Raw genomic sequence first — 20,472 nt, 5'->3', positions numbered from 1 at the left:
GAACTCGCAACTTTCGATCATGATTATATCTCATGATCAATGCTTTCACCTAGATGATCAAAGGTGAATAATTTATATGTTGTCTCTTGATTAACAGGGGTTATCGCTATTAATGATTTCGTAGCCTACCAAACATAGTTTGCAAATTCGATTCGGAAAGACTAATAATTCTCTTATTAGTATAAGCGCAAGTGCAGCCAAAACTGCTTTAGATAGATGAAAATAGATCTAGACAGAACAGGACAGGTAGACATGACACTTCCAGTGTTAAAAGAATCATCCTCTGATGGTACGTCTGCAGATAATACATTAAAGAGTACTAAATGGAAATGTTCTTCGGCTTCGTATCTAGAATCTCAGGAAATATTTGCGTCACACATTTGTTCCTGCACTAAGCAACATTAAATAAAACTAAACCCTGATCCCTCACCTCGATCAGAAGGTTCATTCGTATTACACAACTTCGTTTCAATTAATCACCTATCAAACAGCATCATTTAATTTAAGTGATTCACTATCCTTATTTCTAATATTAAGGTTAAATATTGATTAACGTATTTTTGATATTTTATTTGCAATAATTATTTGTGTTTTTAATAACTTTAACAAAACACAATTAAATTGAATTAAAAAAAAATTTAATTAATAATATGAACAAAATCTAATTACAAATTCAACCTATCTTTAAAATAATTTTATATTGTAGAATTTTAATTATTTTATGGAATATTCATTTACAAACATTTAATTTTAATATGGATTTACAATTTCGGCTGACAGAGAGTTTAAAGCATCTTCAACAGTAGGTTTACGTCGATTTATTTTTGTTAAGCTAACAGGTGAACAATTTTCTATAAAGAAATTTAAAAATTAAAAAACATTGGAAGTAAATTAAGTTATAAATTCACCTAAATCTCCGCTGGAGCTAGAGTCTGTAAAACTAGGTGTACCTTCAGTCCATGTGGGAGTTGAACCTTCTCCGGATGCTGGTGGTGTCCACGCAAGGCCGCCACGAGAACTATACTGACTATTAGATAATGTGTCCGCTGCTAAGTATGTATCTAAATGTATTTCAGAAAGACTAAAAAATAGTAAGTATATTATAAGTGAAATTGTAATGAAGTCGTTATTCATATTGTCTTATTATTTAGTGTTTTATGATATTTACTCCCCCATTTTGTGAACTTGACAAATTTGTCAAGTATAGACAAATATTTACCATCTCTTATTTGTCAATGTTAACAATTTGTCAAGATTTTATTTCTGTGCTACAAATAAAAAGCTCTTTTCTTGATAAATTGTCAAATTGACAAATGCTCTTGACAAATAAAATATTTGCTTTTTACAAGCTTGTCTGAATAATAAAATTCTACATGGTATTATTAGTGAGTTTATAATTATTTATTAAAGTATTGCAGAAATATGACAATGTTTTGATATATCTGCATGCATAATAAAGTATTAAATAGCAAATAAGGAATTTAAAAAACTTGAAGTAATAAGGAATGATATGAATATAATAACTACTCCACACAATATTTTTGATTTTTGTATAAAAAACACTTTTCACCATAGTGTGGTGAAAAGCACTAGGTGCTTGAGCTTTGAAGCTGTTGCCCAGAAAGTAAATGGCTTTTTGTTTGATAAAAATTTTGATTAATTGTCAATACTTGACAAATTTGTCAAGTCCACAGAAAAGGGCGGTAAGTCTCTTATATTAAACTCTCTTGCTACTTTAATTTACAGCACATATATGTTATGTGCACACACAGTGAATTGAAGAAGATCCCGAAAAGCAAAATATAGCTCTAATACTTTTTATCCTTTTATAATTTAATTTGAGATATAACAAAATGTAAGAACATTTTTGGTTCCCTTTTTATTTTTTTATACTTTTTAAAAAGTAAATAAAAAACTGAATAGTAATATATTAAATAGTAAAAACTGATGTGTAAAATATTTAAAAACTCTTAACTAAATGAAAAACTTGCAAAATAAAAGTTAGAGAATTCATCATTGGTGGTCAGCATTAAGGACAATAAAATAACAGAAATTTTGATTTATTTGTATTGTAATGATGTAATGACATAAAGAAGTAGTAACCGCGGGCCTGAATAATACTACTCATGAACTACTCATATCTGAAACAGATCAAAATATTATATCTGTGTAATTCATTCCCGGATATTAAATATGCTTCAATAAATACATACGCAATATCTTTATTTGAAAACACAAGCAAAACACATTTAATACAAATGCAAACAAAACTTTTTCTTCTTCTTATACAACCGATGCAACAACAATGCACATTAAAAACGTTTCCAAATTGTTTTGTTCGACGAACACTAAAAATACATTACATTCGTGAGAAGATCGTCAAAAAGTTCGCTACCTTCGGGAAAAGAACATAATGAGAACGTTAAAAATTCGAACACAAACACACAAACAGTACATTAAAATTTTAGAGTTCGTGTTCGCGGACACAAAACTCGACCGATACTAAAAGAACACTAAAAATACACTACCTTCGAGAAAAGATCGTTAAAAAGTTCACTACCTTCGGGAAAAGTTCACTACAAACAGTGCATTAAATTTTTGTTCGCGGACACATACTCTAAAAATGTTTTGATGTGTTTCGAACTTTTTTTAGTGTACTGTTCGTTTAGTGTTTTTTAACAAAGATGGCAAAAAGTACACTCTGCTCGGTACTTTAGTGTTTGTTTTCGTTCACTGATTTAAACGATATTTAGTTGATATATCAGTAATATTATTTCCCCACTTTAATTTGATTGAAATTCATGATCACCGAAGACTCCATCAAAGATCAGCAAAAAACTTTATTGAAATTCATGGATAAGAATTGAGCATCGTAGAATCATCAACTTATTGCATTTTCAGAGGGTGTTTGGGAATTTTTGTTTTATGTTGGAATTACGAATTGGACTGGAGTAAGTGCGCAATAAAGTGCTAAGTGAATATAAATATTAGCTTCGACCTGCATACTCAGAGCGTTTCCAAGAGAAAAGACAGAAAAAATACCTATTAAATTCACATGGCATCATGTATCTAAATAACTTCTTCTTAAGCACAGAATTGGTGTATGATACTCATAATTGAATGAATACATTGAAAGTATTAGAGACAGTGAAAAAATAAAGAAAATGGTCGCTACTGCTAGAATATAGAGTTCTATATTCTAGTAGTACTAGTATTGAGGAGCGTACAATATTTTTTATAGGCGATATCTGGAAAGATATTATATTATATGAATTTGGATAGAATTATTCCTCCGACTACAATCTGTAAAATTTTAGATCTTTTTCTAAACAATGTTTTTTTACTACATATATAATTTTAGTGAAATGTATTATTTTGTTTTATTTTTTTTTGCGCAAATAAAGTATAAATGAATTATCATGAATAAAGAAATATTATTGCAAATATTATTATTATAGCTCTAAGCTTCATTTAGAGCAAAGGAAACGACTTATTTAACAAGCTTTGAATCGCACACGCGAAATTCTTCACAAATATGTAAATTTACATTTTTTTTCGGTTAAATCATAATTTTACCGGAATATTCTGATCAATTCTTTTCCATATTCTCAAAACATGTTAGTGCTTGCAAAAATTTATGTAAGAATGCGATATTAGTCCATGAGTTTCAAAAAGCTTAACATTGTATTTTGGGTATATTTCTTAACTGACTTGGGTCAATAACATCTTGTTGTGAATACTATTTGTAATAGAACAAATGTCGGGTAAAAGAATAAAATATCGTAAAATTAAGAAAACATTATCTTTCTTACAGGATGATATTTCATAAAAACTATTGATGTAGATTATAGAAATGATTATTGTGTAAAAGAGGTACCATATTAAATTATTTTTACCTTGTATTGTCCTCCTTATACGAACTGCGAAAAGCAGGGCCCACATTCATCTTTCTTTCATTATATAAATGGGAGCTTCGTCCAATAGTAGCTGAACTAGTTTTGTTTGAGCTATCAACCGAAATTTCATCAAAGGCAGGAGGTGGAGTTGAACTGCAAGATGGCGTTGTGCCTAGCGATACATGAAAATGAAATGAAATCAAATTAAGACAAAGTTTTACGTTATTTCGCATATGTCTATGAAAAGGTAATGCAAGACAAAGCAATATGGTATGATACATATGCTATCATAATGTTTAATCATAATGTTTTAAATTGAACCGCTTGTTTGGCATTTTAAAGTCTTTCAAATTAATATCGTAAATTGGATTAATACTAGAACAAACTGACAAATTTTCTGGAATTAGTGATTGAATTCTTGATACTCGTCTTTGTTTTTCATCAGGCAAATTCCTGGGAACAACTAACTTTTTTTCTTTATAATTATTTTTTTTTATCACGTTTGAATTTCGAGTTTTGTTTGAATATTGTGACGTTCGAGACCATTTGTTTTTTTCAAAATCTGTCTTAACTTCTAACAATGCATTGAAAGACTGTAGTAAATTATCTTCACTGTCTTCAGCCATATTTTTTAATGCTAGATCAGCAATATAAAATATTCGCTTTGAGTTTTCGTGATCAAGGATGGGACAACAATAATCGTTTGATTGTTTGGTCTCAATAATCTTATTGTTTAAATTATTACTTGGAAACTTTTGTACAACATAATCCTCTGCAAAACAATTAGTAACTAAGCAGTTTTGTTGGATTTGATGTGATGATAATATTGATGACTCTAATGAATCACTTTCTTTCATAATAAATGTGTCTGAAGTGGTTGGCAACTGCGTTGGGTCATCATTATCTTTTAAATTAAATATTTCGTGAACTTCTAGCCAATCGCTCACATTGCTTGGAGAACGCTTTTCACCAAAACGAGGAAAAAGCTCAACTTCCAGATATTTCCTTTTAGAATAACAATTACAGTCTACAGAAATATTGCCTGCATTCGCTTCATCATTTTTAGATGATAAGGTTAATGTACCTGATGTAGGTAATGCTCTTTGAGGCATAAACTGTTCGTCTGCATTTCTTTTACGTGGAGAACCTCTAGGAGGAACTGGTGGAGGAATTTTTAATTTCTTCGTACTTGATGCATTAGCTGTTAGCAGTCGCTGTTTTGGATTTACAGGAATATGTGTATTATTTAAAGATGAATTTGATAAGACATTATCTGATGCTTGCTGATTTAATCCGGAAATTTGTTGAATCACTTTATTGTTGCTGGCTGCATTTGTTATCCATATGAAAAGAAAATATAGTAAAAAATTATTGGACTGAATTTTAACGGTTTAAAGTACTACATAATAAAAATTTGGACAGCGTTTATTAATCAATAATGTTGCGGGAGTCAATATAATTTATTATTATTAAAAATAAATATAAAGTGTTTCAGTTACAAAACCAGAATCGATTTTCTCCATGAGTATAATATACATATATCATACAGTGACAACCGCTCTATGGTGCGGAGGTGTGCGACGTACTTTCAGAATTAATATAATATAATACATATACATATATAGATTTTCAAAGTTTAAAATTTTGTCGAAAGAATTTAAATAGAATTGTCTATGAAAAACCAATCAATTTTCTTCTCTTAGCTTCTATAATTGTTAGGTGTGCTCATAAGTGTGCAGCAATGTCTATTATACTTCGTCTTTCCCCTTTAAGCAATTGCATTAATAAATTTCTGTCATCAATTGTGGGACAAAAACAGAACAGGTGTGTGTACTAAATAAGCGCGTGTGTTCTCGCATAAAATATGAGAAAAAGAGATTTATATAGTGGGAAATATATGAGAGTAATTATTCTATTCTATTCGAATATGAACTGGTTGTATATGAATCAAGCATGTTAATTCGACGGAGCGGCTAGATGTGCGCTTAAGTTTACAGCTCCCATCACCGTATATTTCGTCTCTCCCCTTTTAACAGTAGCACCCACGAATTTCTGCCGCTAGTTGTGCGCAGTAGCTGGCCGCACATTAATACAATGCAAGCGTGCAGACTCTTTTGTTTGAAAAAAGTTGCTTTGATGTTGTGAGAAATTGTGTTTATTCCATATTGATCAAATATTAAACTTATATGTACATATTAATTAAGAATTCAATTTATTTAATATGTTATTTTGTTATTGAATTGTTAAATGTTATATTGAGAAAATATTATTGTCTAATGTAATATAGGTATTATTAATAAAACCTCTCTTCTATTTCAATTTATCATTTTTGATTTAAGCAGTACATGTAAAAACAACATTGTAGAAGGGTCGCACACCCTTCCAGATAGGGCCCGCTTGTTCACTGATACCATATATATATATTGTCGCAAGAGTGCAGAGGGATTTATAGATTTGGCTAAAACCAGAAATAGTATTATATAAACTTATAGTTTTGTATAAAATACATTTTCCAAAATATATTGTAGATGCTTGTGTTAGTTTATATATTCAAAGTGTATATTAACATTAAAAAATAATATATAACATATGTAATTTATTATTTAATTGTTTGTAATAAATGAAGAAACTAAATCAGTGGATAAATAATTATAAATAATGATGTACTCACAGCGTGCTTCTTGGTCGCTGTCCATCGATCGTTGTAAAGATTTAGATAAACTTTTTCTTTTTGACGGAGAATGTTTTAGTGCTGAAAGATAATATAATTATTTTTAAATGAAATGCAAGTACTGTTTTGTACTATAGAAATAAAATTGAAATAAATATACTGAATATATATTTTTGCTTTAAATATAATAAATTATTTTTATTTTCATTTCTTTATATTCAAATTTAATTCCTAATATTCCAGTTTTATTTGAATCAAATCACTGAGGAGCGAATATCGATTATATATATATAGTAAAATATATCATGCTAGGGTACCATTGTGATACCCTACCTAAGATACCCTAGAACATATAGTCTTCTATGTGGATTAGGTCTACAGTACAATACTGTAAAACTTATATACAGTAGAGATTCAACTCTTAGTTTCAGAGTTGAAGACCTTTTTATTATCACAATATTTGAACTAATTTTTTTCAATTGTCTTTAAGCGATGAGCGGTACCATAGTACATCAGAAGAATTTTTATTCATTTTTGGTTCGAAATATATGTTATTAGCAATAATCAAAGTACTAATATAATCAACATTAAAATATACCTATATTCGAATTAAACATAAGCAATTACCTAAATGCTATCTATTCTGCTTTTTTATACTTATGACTTACCATTTTATATTTGCAAAATTTTATTGATTGTCATTTCTGCAGATAATTTGTAATAGTATATAATATCTAGGATCAATTGTTATATAAAAACATCACTTTTTGTTTCTTTCCATACAAACGACTAACTTCAACTCACTTAGCGATATCTCCAGCATTATCCAGATTCTTGCCTTTGTTAATGTCTCTGGCTGGTTCTAGTTTGACCTCTATCTTCTACCCACTATCACGAGGTCTTTTGTGGATTCAAAACGGCTTTTTCTTTAGCTAACTGAGGAGGACTCGTCCTCCTTCTACCACAACTAACTAACTAACTATCAACTAAGCACATTTTTGTTAAAATTATTTTAAAAATTAATTATTAGTTTATAAATATTAATTTCTTACCTATGTAACTTGATACCAGTGTACGGAATTTTCTATGATTCCCTTTTATTTCAGGTAAGTCCACTTAGAAAAAATAGACAAAATAAGTATTAATAGCTTATGTAGTACTGTTTATATCATAGTATATAAAGTATATTATATATAAAATGCAAAATCATTTTATCAAATCAATATAGGAAAAAACGCTCATTTAAATTGAAAATAAACTTTAAACACATATATTTTACAACTGCAGTTTAACAAATTTATTATAATAAGAATCAGAGAACTGCAAAGGTGTTTTGGTGGTCGCTATTGTTTGTTGAGCATAAAATATGTTTGTGTTTTTATATTTTGAAGTCAACTACTGGATACCAAAGCATGCTGACTCGGATCACAAAAATATCGCAAACATTAACACCACTGATCAAGAAACACTTCTGTGCTCTCTGGGTAATTTGATAGGTGCCAGCTCCATTGGAGAGACAGGGCAGTAATGAGGAGCTTAAGCTAAATCTAGGTACAAATTCTTATTCTTACCCCTATGCTTCACTTAAACGTAAGACGAATCTCTTGAAAGAAGAGAAGGATAGGTTAATTTGGGAAAAAATTTCGATGAGAAAAGGTCGACCTTTTTCGCTAATAAAAAATGGTATAGATATGTCCTCAGATAGGGCATTAATAACCTAAATCAAGGAAAAACTTTTGAAAGACCAAAATGAAAAATTGAAACTATTGTTGAAATTAAGCTGCAGAAGGACGAAAATAAATGGTTCATATCGATAACAACCTTGGTGAAGATGATAATTGAACAGCATTTCATCGTAGGACTAATTAAGTTGCAGCAATATGACTACAAATTTTTCAAGAACAGCAGAAAATGGTAGAAGTAAAGCTGTTATATGCTATGTTTAACAAAATGAACACTAAATTAAATGCGCCCATGCCATCTGACATTAAACTAAGTACAAGAGTTCGTAAAAACACTTCAGGGCCTATGGGAAAAAGCAAATCGAAGGTTCTCATTCCTCGAATGGTAAAACCTGAGAATGCGCTACGACAGCTACAAAGACATTATTCTGACGTGTCATCTGATGATAGGATGGTGTTAAAAGTCACTAACCCTACCTTATAGGCTGAAGAACCGAATTACATCTTTCAGATTGATAAGATGGCCGAGGACAAGATTTGGAAAGATATCATGTGGTTTAGAGAGCGTGCGCCTGTGTTTTAATAAACATCATCTGTGTGACAAAAACAGCAACAACCGCACAATAGAGTTAATTGATAATGATCAATCAGATGAATCAGATCAGATGAAAATGCTGAAAATTCAGCAAATAAATCTCCACTGTTGTAAACCTTTTCTGCCAAACTTCTCCTTACATTAGTAAAAAACTGCTACGATATGGCTTTTGTTCAGGATCTATGGATAGCTGCAAGTAATATGAGATAAGGACTAGGCTCAACAAACTTAAATATATATATCTCTAATAGGATCACCAAGGTAAGAACTGCTATAATGTTTAGAAAATGTGTTAATTTTCATAGATCTCCCACTATTTTTTACACTTAACATGCATGAAATGGAACACAGAAGGAATGTTTGCAGGTCAAATCAGCATTTATTCCAGAACTAAATATCCCTCACTGAATATATTCGAGTTAAGTGTGACGTCAGTAAATTTTCAAATCTAAGTTTCGGACTACATACAGAACATAATGTAGACGTATCATGTGTAATCTTAAGCTGAATCTATGACAGCTAATAAACAGTGAAGCAATTCAAGCTTTTGTCAATACATATACGACAGGCAATAATACTAAGTGAACACATTAGTCAATGTGTACTTGTATATTTAATCTGTTACTTTTGTCATCATTTTTATCGGAGCTATTATCGGGTCTATCATAAGAACAAACAGCCTTAATACTGAAATTGTTGACTTGATAATTTGTTTTTGCTATTATTATATATATACTTATTTTGATTCCAATCGAATCTAAATAAGCTAAAACTACTATATCAAATATAAATTTTAAGTAAATGAGTAATTCTTACGTGATGGTATTTTCCTAAATACTGTTTTTGCCATGAAGTTTTGAAATCTTTGAGCGTAAAAAGAAGGTCTGCAGACTGACACGGTATCCTATAAAGAAATTTAATGTTTAATAATGAATTTGTAGAATAGTTTATTATTTCATATCAACTATGTTAAAAAGTTATTTAGAATTTATTGATAACTTATTGTAATATTAAATTAAAAATTTTAACGAAATGAGCATTCATTTCATTCAGTAGTAGATATTTTTTTTAAAGAAAAACGTTAAAGAAAAGTAATATTAGTATTAGAATCGAAGAGTCATAAAATATTTTATTATTTTGTTAAATTAAATTTAAATATTTTTTAACATCATTGTTCAATATTTCCTTAATTTTTAAGGACTGTAATAACTATTCATAGATTTCATTTAATTGAAATAATTTTTTTGGCCGTTTGTTTTCCAAATTTAGTAAAAATAATCCAAAATCTTGAATTAGTGGCAAATGTTAATATAATTATATCCAGGTGAAGGATCTAGTAGTCCAGTTCCTTATTCATAGTTAACTTTAAAATTACGTTTAAGCCTTTTTTTTGGTCAGTTTTTTTTAAGTATCAAAATTAAATACAAAAAATCTGTAGTAACCAATACAGATTATTAGAAATAATTTAGATTTTTCTGATATGATATGATTTGCGTTATATAAGGCATCACCCAGTACTATTGCTCTGATATATAAAAAATGGTAAATGAAAGTAAACACTACACAATCATAGTGAACTGCCTCTTATTAAAACACATCAAATAATATTTAGTGTTGTGTTCGTGGACTAAACATGAAAGCTACTTTTCCGAAACACTAAAATAAAATTTTTAGTTCAGTTGGTAGTGTTTTTTTCACGAACGTAGTGAACTTCCATAACGACTATTTAACGTACGTAATAAACTGTTTAGTGTCCATGCAGAGACAAGTTAAATATTTTTTTCTATAGATATTATGTGTAAAAGATTTCAGAAATACAAACAATATGCATGGATAACAAATGTCATTAAAATCTTTTTCTATTTACACAAAGGAAAGAACAATATACATTACAAACTGTTCCAAAATGTGCTGTGCGAAGAACACTAAAATATACGCTCGAACACTAAAAATTTTAATTCGTTTGTGAACAAATTATTGTAAAAGTTCATTACGTTCGTGAAAATATCGTTATAAAATACACTTCGTTTGTGGAAAGAACACTAATGAAAATATCAGAATTTTAAAGGCAGTAAAAAAGTAGTGTACAAAACAGTACACTATGATTAAAACTGTACAGTTTACTTTTACTCACTGAAAAGAACTGATAATATTTAAATAAAAATATTTCATGAATCTAAACTTGCAATTATTGATAATAAAAATTATTATTATGAGGCTTACAAGTAATTAATGGCAAAAGCCCTCAGTTGAAACTTAAAAACATATAATTTTACATTTAATACATTTTGAATGGATAATTAGATAAGACTCAGTTTAAGGAATTCGGACATCATTTTATTGATCTCACAACTAACAACTGAAAGGATTTGTTGTAAATTCATATGCTCAGTGGAAATTTGTGATGCGACGTACAATGATAGATGGGATAGTTAAACACCACTAATCGTGCAAAGTGATGAGTTGTCTGCAAAGCGGACAAGATGCGATTTAATTACCTTTAAAGATATGTGGCTGAATCACTGTGGTATCGCTAAGTTGTTAGTCTTAAATAACTTTTTTCTTGTTGAATATATTATTTTAGATCCCATGTTTTTGCTGGATGTAAATTGTAAAAGAACGCATAACAGTTGAATGATTGGGAGATTATCAAACATATGTGAACAGAATTAGGTCAAAGCTTCCATATTGCTATATAACAGGATATTATCCGTTCGCTAAAACAGTTTTATATATGTATCTAAGAAATGATGAATTGATAGCCTATGAAAAAATATTCGAGTTTATGTGAACTATAAAAATCCTGTGGTTACCACCAACAGTTAATGAGGGAACTTCACTAATAGTTTGTGTATTCAAGGTGACCTAAACAGTGATCAGGGTAAATGTGTGAGAGTATGGATAATTTATAGTATGGACAATAGCAACATTTTTAAAAAGCAGGAAGACAGAAAAATAAATTTTTAATATTTTACTCAGTGGATTATATATGCAATATCAACATTTTATGTCATTGATCTTTAGTTCTTTATATAGTTTTATTCCTTAAAAAGGTCTTAGTAATATCAGAAAGTACATAAACCACTAATCAAAATTATAAACTGTATGAACTAACAAAATTATTTTTAAATTTTAGTCTACATACCCCATCATGAATAATACTTTTAACTGTATGTTCCAATTTTTTTTTAAATCGGTAAGATTGAAGAATATCTATAATGCCAACAAACAAGAGAAGCCTTTCTCCTTTTTCACTTCGTGCTGGAATGCCACCGGGTCTATAAATAATATTTATTAACGTTTTTATAATATTTTAGACACAAATTTCAAAATTTACGGAATATCATCTTCATCGTCTATTGGTTCACTTTCTGCCTGAATACTTTCCATGGCTGTTGAATGTGCCACCAAACGCTGTCTATTTATAACAGTTTTGTATAAAGCACTGAAAATGATTAAATTTTAAATCGAAACTTAAACATAAACATTTGAAATTAACCTAGTTTGATTATGTGCAGCAGTGCCATCACCGCCACCCTCAATTATTCCCAAATTTTCCATTTCCGTTCCATCATCGATATCCGATTCTTCCGGTTGAACAGGTTTTGCTTTACTTTTGTCGTTTTGTTTTTCCTTAACATTTAAATCTAAGTTATGTATTCCAACCAATAACGAGTAGTCCATAATTTTGAATGACTCCAGTACAGTACAATCGCGTTGAATTGTTTTTACTAATGCATTGTAGGTCTCCGCTTCTAAGAAAATACCATTTGGATGATGTTCCATAAAATCCAAGTCTTTATAAGTAGGTGACTTCTTTGCTCTCTCTGACTTAGAAGCTTTTCGTTTAAATGTTGATCCTTTTAAATCATACTTGAAATGCATTTTTATGTACGACGGTAACAAATTATTCATTACTACCAAACGAATATTTTTACTATTGCTAGTTTGCAAGCAATAGAGACCAAAAAATTTTGGTAAAAGTGTACGAGGATTTTGATTAAGATTCATATAGTAACTAATTTAAAGTTAATGTACATTAGTAAAAGAAAGTTTTGATAATTTTTTAATCATTTATTACCCTGGAAGAAGTTTTTGTAAAAATTCTCCCTCTTTATGTTGCACTGTTTTAATAATGAACTCATCATCATTCGTCAAGTAGAAAATTGAACCTGAAGCTCCTGGATTGGAGAGCTCCCGCAATGGTGCTGAACACATTGACATCTGTGTATAGAAACATACTCGTATTTTAAAATTTAATTTCTCAGCATTTAATTACTTTTTTAGAGCTATTCTAAAACAATTATTTTATCTTACCCAAAACTGTTTAACATAAGGTTTAACATAAACAACTCTTAGTTTAACCAAGGATTCCTAACGTTATTCTACCTCGTTTGTGCTTGTGTTATATATCAAAATTTATTATTATGTAAATACATGAGAACATAATTGACGACATATATTTGCGGTTAGTTAAATTGAATAATGTTAGTCACAAGACAAAAAAGAGGAGCCACTATTAGCTTCACTGCAAATAAAAGTAGTATTAATGCTGCATATGAACTTCTAACTGTTTTAATTGACTATTAAAAATGTCAACGATGCCTCCAAGCTTCGAGAGATTGTGTCTTGGAGCGCTTTAAACAGTTGTAAAAAAACAGAACAGTTCATGAACAATCTCGAGTCAAGAGTTCCCACCCTACTGACTACGGCTAATACGACACCACCAATACATTTCAGTTAAAGAATATTATCATTTCGATCAAGCTAGTTGCGAACGCTAATGTGGCTTCAATTGAATAATATTATAATAATATTTTTGCCTTGAAAACATAAAAATAAAAAACACCTATTACTTTTGGTCTTGTACACAAAGTAATATAAACAAAATAAACAAAGTTGGTTACACCAACCCTTTCAATTGCAAAAACAATTTCTAAAATAAAACGCCTGATGTGTCATTTATATTTTGTTTTCTAAAATAAACAACTAAAAACTCTGACATCTTCAGATTAAGACTCTGAAAGTACTAAAAGTCGGATACTACAATATGAGACAGAGAAAGAAAGACAACAGCATGAGGTCACTGACGGGGTTCCACAAGGTTCTGAGAACTACACTGCGAAATGCTACGTACGATCGAGTCCTGAAAATAAAACATGCCGATGAAATGACATTTGTTGGATATGCTGATGACATTGCACTAGTGGCAAGAGACAAGTGACAAGAGTACAACGTTGACTTAAAAATGCAGGTCTAAGGTTTGTGGTTCAAAAAACAGAAGCGATGCTGATTAGCGCAAGAAAGCAAAAGAAGATGAAACTCATATTTGGTGGGCATGAAATATTGTCACAAGAAGCAATAAAATACCTTGGAGTCATGATCGATGTAAGACTGATCTTCAAACAGAACCTTACAGCAGTTAGCTCTAAGGCAGCGGAAGTAAATAGTGCACTTACACGAATCCCAATATAGGTGATCCTCAGGGTAAAAGAAGACATCTTCTGTCGATGGTTACGGACTTAATTATATTATATGCCGCTTTTATATGGGGAGCAGCAAAAAAGCATCCGATACAACTGGTAACACAGATATATATACGCAGTGCATTGCTTGTCGCCTGCGCTTATTGAACAGTGTCCGATAGGAGGCTTTTTAGAATATCTTTACAGATTTTAGCTGGCAGGTAATCCCTACTGCCCAAACTGCCACAACGACAGAAAGCGCAGAACATGTAGCCTTTCGCTGCGACCGGTTTAACGAAGAACAGGAACTACTCATGGAGACTCTAGGGCATCTAGCATCTCCTAGGAGCATTGTACATGAAATGTGTTTGAGCAGATTTAAATGGAAAGCTCTTTCACAACTCGCAAAAACGCGGTGGACATTCCCAAAAAGAACAGCTGCGGTAATACAACTGCAATAACGACAAATTAAAACATACAGGCTAAAAAATGTACTCAATTGACGAAATTACGAAAAAACAGATGTTTGAGCTTCGTGCTCTGGACAGTCTCTTGACGAAAAAAAAGTATACATGGAAGTATTTTAAAATGTTTCCTACCGGCATCGATAAACTTTAAATTTGCAGTAATTTTTTTCTAAAGCACAAACTATAATTTTGTTAACTCTATATATGCAATGCCCATGTGTGTTTTACTAACCATGAAATCATCAGGCTGAATTCCAAACAGATCTCTGAAGTAACGAAACGCAATAGGAGCATAGATTTTGTATCTAAATTCACTATAATGATGTGCAGGAGTTAAACTAGACCCTTCCGATGGAAACGTAATACTTTCAATTTCCCAGAAATCCATCATAAGCAAGTCCCGCTTCGGTTTTGATGCTAAACTTCCAACCTATTTATAAAACTCAAACATTTAACCAAATTCAAACATTTAATATAAGAGGCATTTAGTACGGTATGTTGTATTCCTAATTGAATAGATCCCATAATTTGTGATGTTTGGATTTTTTTATATGTTATTTCACCGCCTTCGCCTACGCGCCTATGGCCTATTTTTCGTTCTTTGTCGCTACGGTTTCCATAACGGGAGTGGCGATTTCCGTATGTCTTAAAAATATAATAAATTATTATTAAATTAAATTGTAAATAAACATATGCTTACATCTACGGAGCATGATTGGCATGTGGCATCTGAAATAATAAATAATTGTCAATATTATAGCATGAAAAAATGAATTTATTTAGAACTGTTAACTATTTATTGAATCATTTTAAAGTAAGTATCTAAAAATAAGTTTTAATTAATATAAATTCTTAATAAATTTTATTGAAGACATTTTAATAACACTTCGTACTTCTCCATTAAAGTTGATAGTATTGAAGATGTGAATAAATTACTTGAAAAGGTTAGACAGCACAATTTATAACCCAGTTGTAAACTTTCAAGTTACATTGTTGAAAGTTTTATTGCTAATCAAATTAAAATAAATGAATTTTCCTACTTTTAAATGAATTTTCCTACTCAATTTTTTTTAAAATTATATCATAATTTGCGCCAGCTGCTATTTTTGCTTCAGTTTATAGAATTTCCAATGGAGATAGTCTCTCTTGGATCTTCATACTTTTCTAGTACGTCTTAACCACGTCTTTTAACTTTGAGTAGCTTCTTTCCGTCGAAGCTATACTGACTGGAACTGTGAACGTGAATCTGGTTACTATATAAACATTCGGGAATACTTCAAGTATGGTTAATGCCACTATCAAACCACATTGTTCAAAATATTTATTAAGTGCTTAGAATCCACAGTCGGTAAGTTTTTGCGAGGCCCCTGCGGGCGCGAGGCCGTCGGCGGTCGCCGACATCGCTGACGCCTAGCGACGCCACTGGTTATGATAATAAGAGACAACGGAGGACAAGAAGTAAAAATTAGTTTATTTTGTAAGAATTTTCCAAAATAGTCACATTGTGCCTGTACATAGAGACATATTTGAATAAAATGTAATAATTATATTAAAAACAAAGTGTTATTGCAAATCTATACTCGAACGTTGACAATCCCAGTGTACTAGCTGGAACATGGAACTGCAACACCATACCGTAGACCATATGAACTCTATTTTAATGTAAAGCTTATCAGACGTATCATATTCACACATTCTGTTTAAACAGTTGTCCCAGTGGAAAGAATAAAAACACTTAGACTTAGAAGAATGGTATCTGAAAGTTTCGCGATGTTAGTTTTTATGCTGTACGATATTGTCCAATGTACTATTTATACATGAATGTTTATTGAAAAGTAGTTTACTGTTGGAAAGACACAACAAATTGTCTTTAATAATGAAAGAAGGAATAATTAATCTAACATAAGAACACACAAGTGTAGAGAAAACCAAAACGACAAACTTAAATAGTTGGGGTGTACGACTAGATCCGTATTGGATAAATCTCAGTTTAGTGAAGCTTTTTAAAATTTTACTTAAAGGATAAGCTAAAATAAAAAAAACTTAAAATATTTTTGGGTGATTTATTTTCTTATATTTTCCAACTTGAAATTGACGTTTGCTTATTATTTTTAATAAATTTTTTACTGTTTAATGCTTTTTATCTTAATTTTTTATTTGTTTTTTTTGCAAAAAAAATATTGTATTTAGGAAGTGTGCGAGTTAGGCTAAGTTGATGCTAAACAAAATGGGAAATTTTATGGGTTCTTTTGCACTGCACACATTTAGCCATTTATCAACACGTATCGACACATCACTACATTATCGGCACAACTTAGAATTTCCCTCATTTAAAACGCAACTTACCCTAACTCTCACACGTCCTAAATTGCGTTCTAAATGAGGGAAATTCTAAGTTGTGGCGATAATGTAGTGATGTGTCGATACGTGTTGATAAATGACTAAATGTGTGCAGTGCAAAAAAATCCCAAAAAATTTCCCATTTGGTTTAGCATCAACTTAGTCTAACTCGCACACGTCCTTACTATTTCAGCTTGGCAGAGTGGTGAGATTTTTTGTCTATGTTGGGCTTGTAGCTGAAATTGAAGTTTGCTATCGGGACCACGGCAATTTAGCGAGTCTTATAATAGCTGTGTGTATTGTTAGAATCCATATTAATGCATTTGATGTTTTGATAGTAAGAAATTGTGGAAAAGATAACTGCTATTTGTAGCCTTTTAAAACATAAGTCAAAAGTCATAAGCTTCATAAATCATTTGTAAGTTTTTACCACTAAGGAAGCGAATTAGCTCAAATAATAAATTTTATCTTCATTTTTATTTACACCTGTACTTTTCTTTGTTTTTATTTTTATTTCCTGTTAGTCTCATTTGAAATTTTAAAAATTATTTTAATTTTTATAACATAAATTTCGTAGAAAGAAAATCAAGAAAATGTTATTTCTACTGGATTACTACTCCCTTATAAGGGGTTACACCATCCCTTGTATATAATTTAAATAGTTTATTTTTTTGGCAGTAGTTTTTTAAAGAAATTTTAAATATTTGTGAAACAAAATTTTTTCAAGCAATATTTGAGATATAGTGTATTAATTATGCATTTCCAACCAAATATTTGCTAACTATTAATTTTGCTACTTGAATCACTATTTCTTAAATAGTATTTGAACTTAGTAAAGAAAACCCTTTCAAGATGCATCTTTTAAAATCATATTGAACAGACTAATTAACATTTTAATTAGTATGTTGATTATTAGTATATGTTTTAAATGATTTAAATCTTAAACAATTTAAAAACAAATAGATTGGAAAACTGAATTTGACAATTTTATATATGAATTTGTTTAACGGAAGAAGACATCATATGTGTCCCATTAGGGCTTGTAAGGTACATGCGCCAAGCATTTTCCACAATTCATTGATTTTTCACTCACTTTTTTTTGATATATTTATTACAAAATAAATAGAAATATAAGATAAATTAGTGATTACTCCATTTGAATAGTTTTTAATAATCATAAATTAAAATAATTAAATGTAGAATTATTAATAATTGTAGAGTAAATATTGTTACCTTCATTTCCAAATAAGGATGGATCCACATTTTTTGTATTTAACGGCGATAAATGGTCCAACCCAACAAAATTTTTAGTATTTACTGAAGCCATTATAAATAATTTATAAACTTTAAATATATTAAATAAAACTCTTTCCTTTTAATAAGGAAATTCGTGATTTAATTGTCTCTATTCCATATATATTCAATAAATTCAACCATATTCACGGTTAATTCTAATTTTAAAGATTAGGAAACTTTTTCTAAATATAAAGTATTATAACATACTTTTAGACATGCAAAATTTATTCGGATAATTGGTAATACACAAATGTCATGTTCTTAAGTTGGTCCCTGTTACAGAGTACAAATGAGAATGGAACACAGCGCAACACTAAAATTTTAGTAATCACTTCAAGGCTCATATTTATACACATTATTTTCTTATTAAAAGTTGGTCTCAACTATTATATATTTGAGCAAAACATGATACACACGATCCGATGATTTCGACAATTTTTTACTTCACTTTATTTAATATAATAATGAACAAAAGAGGAATACAGGAAAAAATGACAGTTCTCTGACTTAAAGCCAGAGTTACCATGCCAGTCGAACGTTAATATTTGTTGTATAAAAAAAACTTTACATGACAACATCAACAATATAAGATATAAACAAAATATTTGTTCATATCTTAAATTTGCAGATAATTAATAACAATTAACAAGCAAGAAATGTAAGAACAGTTCATAATGATATATTCTTGTCGTATAAATAATATATCGGTTAATGCTCTTAAAATCTTCAGAGTTAGGTTTTACTCCCCAAAATTATTACAAAATTTATTATTATTAAAAATAATCGGCAAAGATCCGTGATACCCGTGATAAAGGCTAAATTACAACCGGGTTTAAAGACACAATAGTGCTTGCGTTTAAAGACACAATAGTGGCTTTATCGAGTTTTCCTTTCTAGATCCATGATGTGCTGTTATGTCGACGTGATAATCAACATGAAAAAACAGGTTCACGCATCGGTCTAGATATGACATAGGTTAAAGGCCATATCCTGTTCAAAGAAGAAGAACACGAACCCATAGTCGTAGTAATTCGAAGTTCTATGGCAGCTGAACACTGGTTCAGTAAATCTGCACACGCATTACTTAACATCTATTAAGTACAATTCAGCAAAACTAATAAATTAAAAAATAGTTAAGATTGTACTATTCATATCCAATAAAGGATGTTTAAAAAAAAAACATTAAAATTATGAATTGCTCGCAGAATGTTTAATTAATAATTAAAAATTCTTTTAAAAACAAAACTATAACGAAAATTTCAGCTTTTTAATAAAATTTAATGATAAACCTAATATCATGTTCTCCGTACAGCTAAAATAACTTATGTTAATCAAATTAAAATTTGGTCGTTTTCATTGACATAAGTCGATTTAGGTATGTAAAAAAGTTTTTACGTGTCAAAAAGTGCTAGAAGAGCTTTTGTTTGCTTATATTTCAGTGGAAATCCAACTGAAATAGATACTTTTTGTTAAGTAATGTATATTGTACAATGATATCATATATATATTTAATATACAAACTCATTTGTTTAGTTTTATATATCAATTATATATTTTATTTATAAAAAACAAACGGCCTATTTAGACTATCATGAACGTGAGATGAACTTGACGACAACATGAACTGTCAGTTCAATATACACTATCATGAACTCTCATGAGCGTGGAATTTGTTTTGTTTTGTGTAAACGTAAGAAACGCTTGTGTAATAGTGCATATCACAGAAACTTAAAAACACCAAAATATAACATTGTATATGCACGCGTGTCAAGCTGAAAAAGAGCAGCAAATTTTTTTGCTTGAAATTCATAAAATAACATCAAATGCTCTTCCCCCTCTTATCTTTCGGAAACCGGTTTTCAAGTTCATGTTCATGATGTGTTCATGATAGTATAAAATTGATTGACCTGCACGTGTAATCTTTGAAAAGTCAGCTGGTAGTTTAGGAACCTTCTTTTCATATACTTCTTCCTTCTCACGATTAGCTAAGGGGGGTGACGAATGCCTGCTGATGTCCTCAATGCTGCTGAGGTAAATTAGTTTCAACCTGTCAATTGCAA

The 20,472-nt window shown here is 30.1% G+C and overlaps 1 protein-coding gene across 2 annotated transcripts; it reads right to left on the bottom strand.

The window, feature by feature from the left end:
* Positions 1–708: 708 nt before the first annotated feature.
* On the bottom strand, positions 709–18,588 carry LOC119682945 (phosphatidylinositol 4-phosphate 5-kinase type-1 alpha-like). 2 transcript variants are annotated; one of them, XM_038096520.1, is made up of 15 exons: positions 18,350–18,588; positions 15,477–15,505; positions 15,269–15,421; positions 15,009–15,206; positions 12,926–13,068; positions 12,344–12,862; positions 12,182–12,289; positions 11,990–12,122; positions 9,661–9,748; positions 7,620–7,682; positions 6,568–6,648; positions 4,981–5,223; positions 3,897–4,068; positions 909–1,081; positions 709–851 (listed from the first exon to the last, which is right to left on the bottom strand). In XM_038096520.1, exons 1-15 carry the CDS (start codon positions 18,441–18,443, stop codon positions 751–753), a joined length of 2,298 nt encoding a protein of 765 aa, XP_037952448.1. In that variant the 5' UTR covers positions 18,444–18,588; the 3' UTR covers positions 709–750. The 2 variants fall into 2 exon arrangements, with proteins under 2 accessions (XP_037952448.1, XP_037952447.1); XM_038096519.1 differs by lacking the exons at positions 709–851; positions 909–1,081; positions 3,897–4,068 and adding an exon at positions 4,191–4,923.
* Between the last annotated feature and the right edge of the window lie 1,884 nt (positions 18,589–20,472).

The sequence above is a fragment of the Teleopsis dalmanni genome, chromosome 2, assembly GCF_002237135.1.
Source record: "Teleopsis dalmanni isolate 2A chromosome 2, ASM223713v2, whole genome shotgun sequence".
Classification (NCBI taxonomy): domain Eukaryota; kingdom Metazoa; phylum Arthropoda; class Insecta; order Diptera; family Diopsidae; genus Teleopsis; species Teleopsis dalmanni.
The sequence above is the reverse complement of the archived record's forward strand: the minus strand, read 5'-3'. Positions and strand labels throughout refer to the sequence as shown.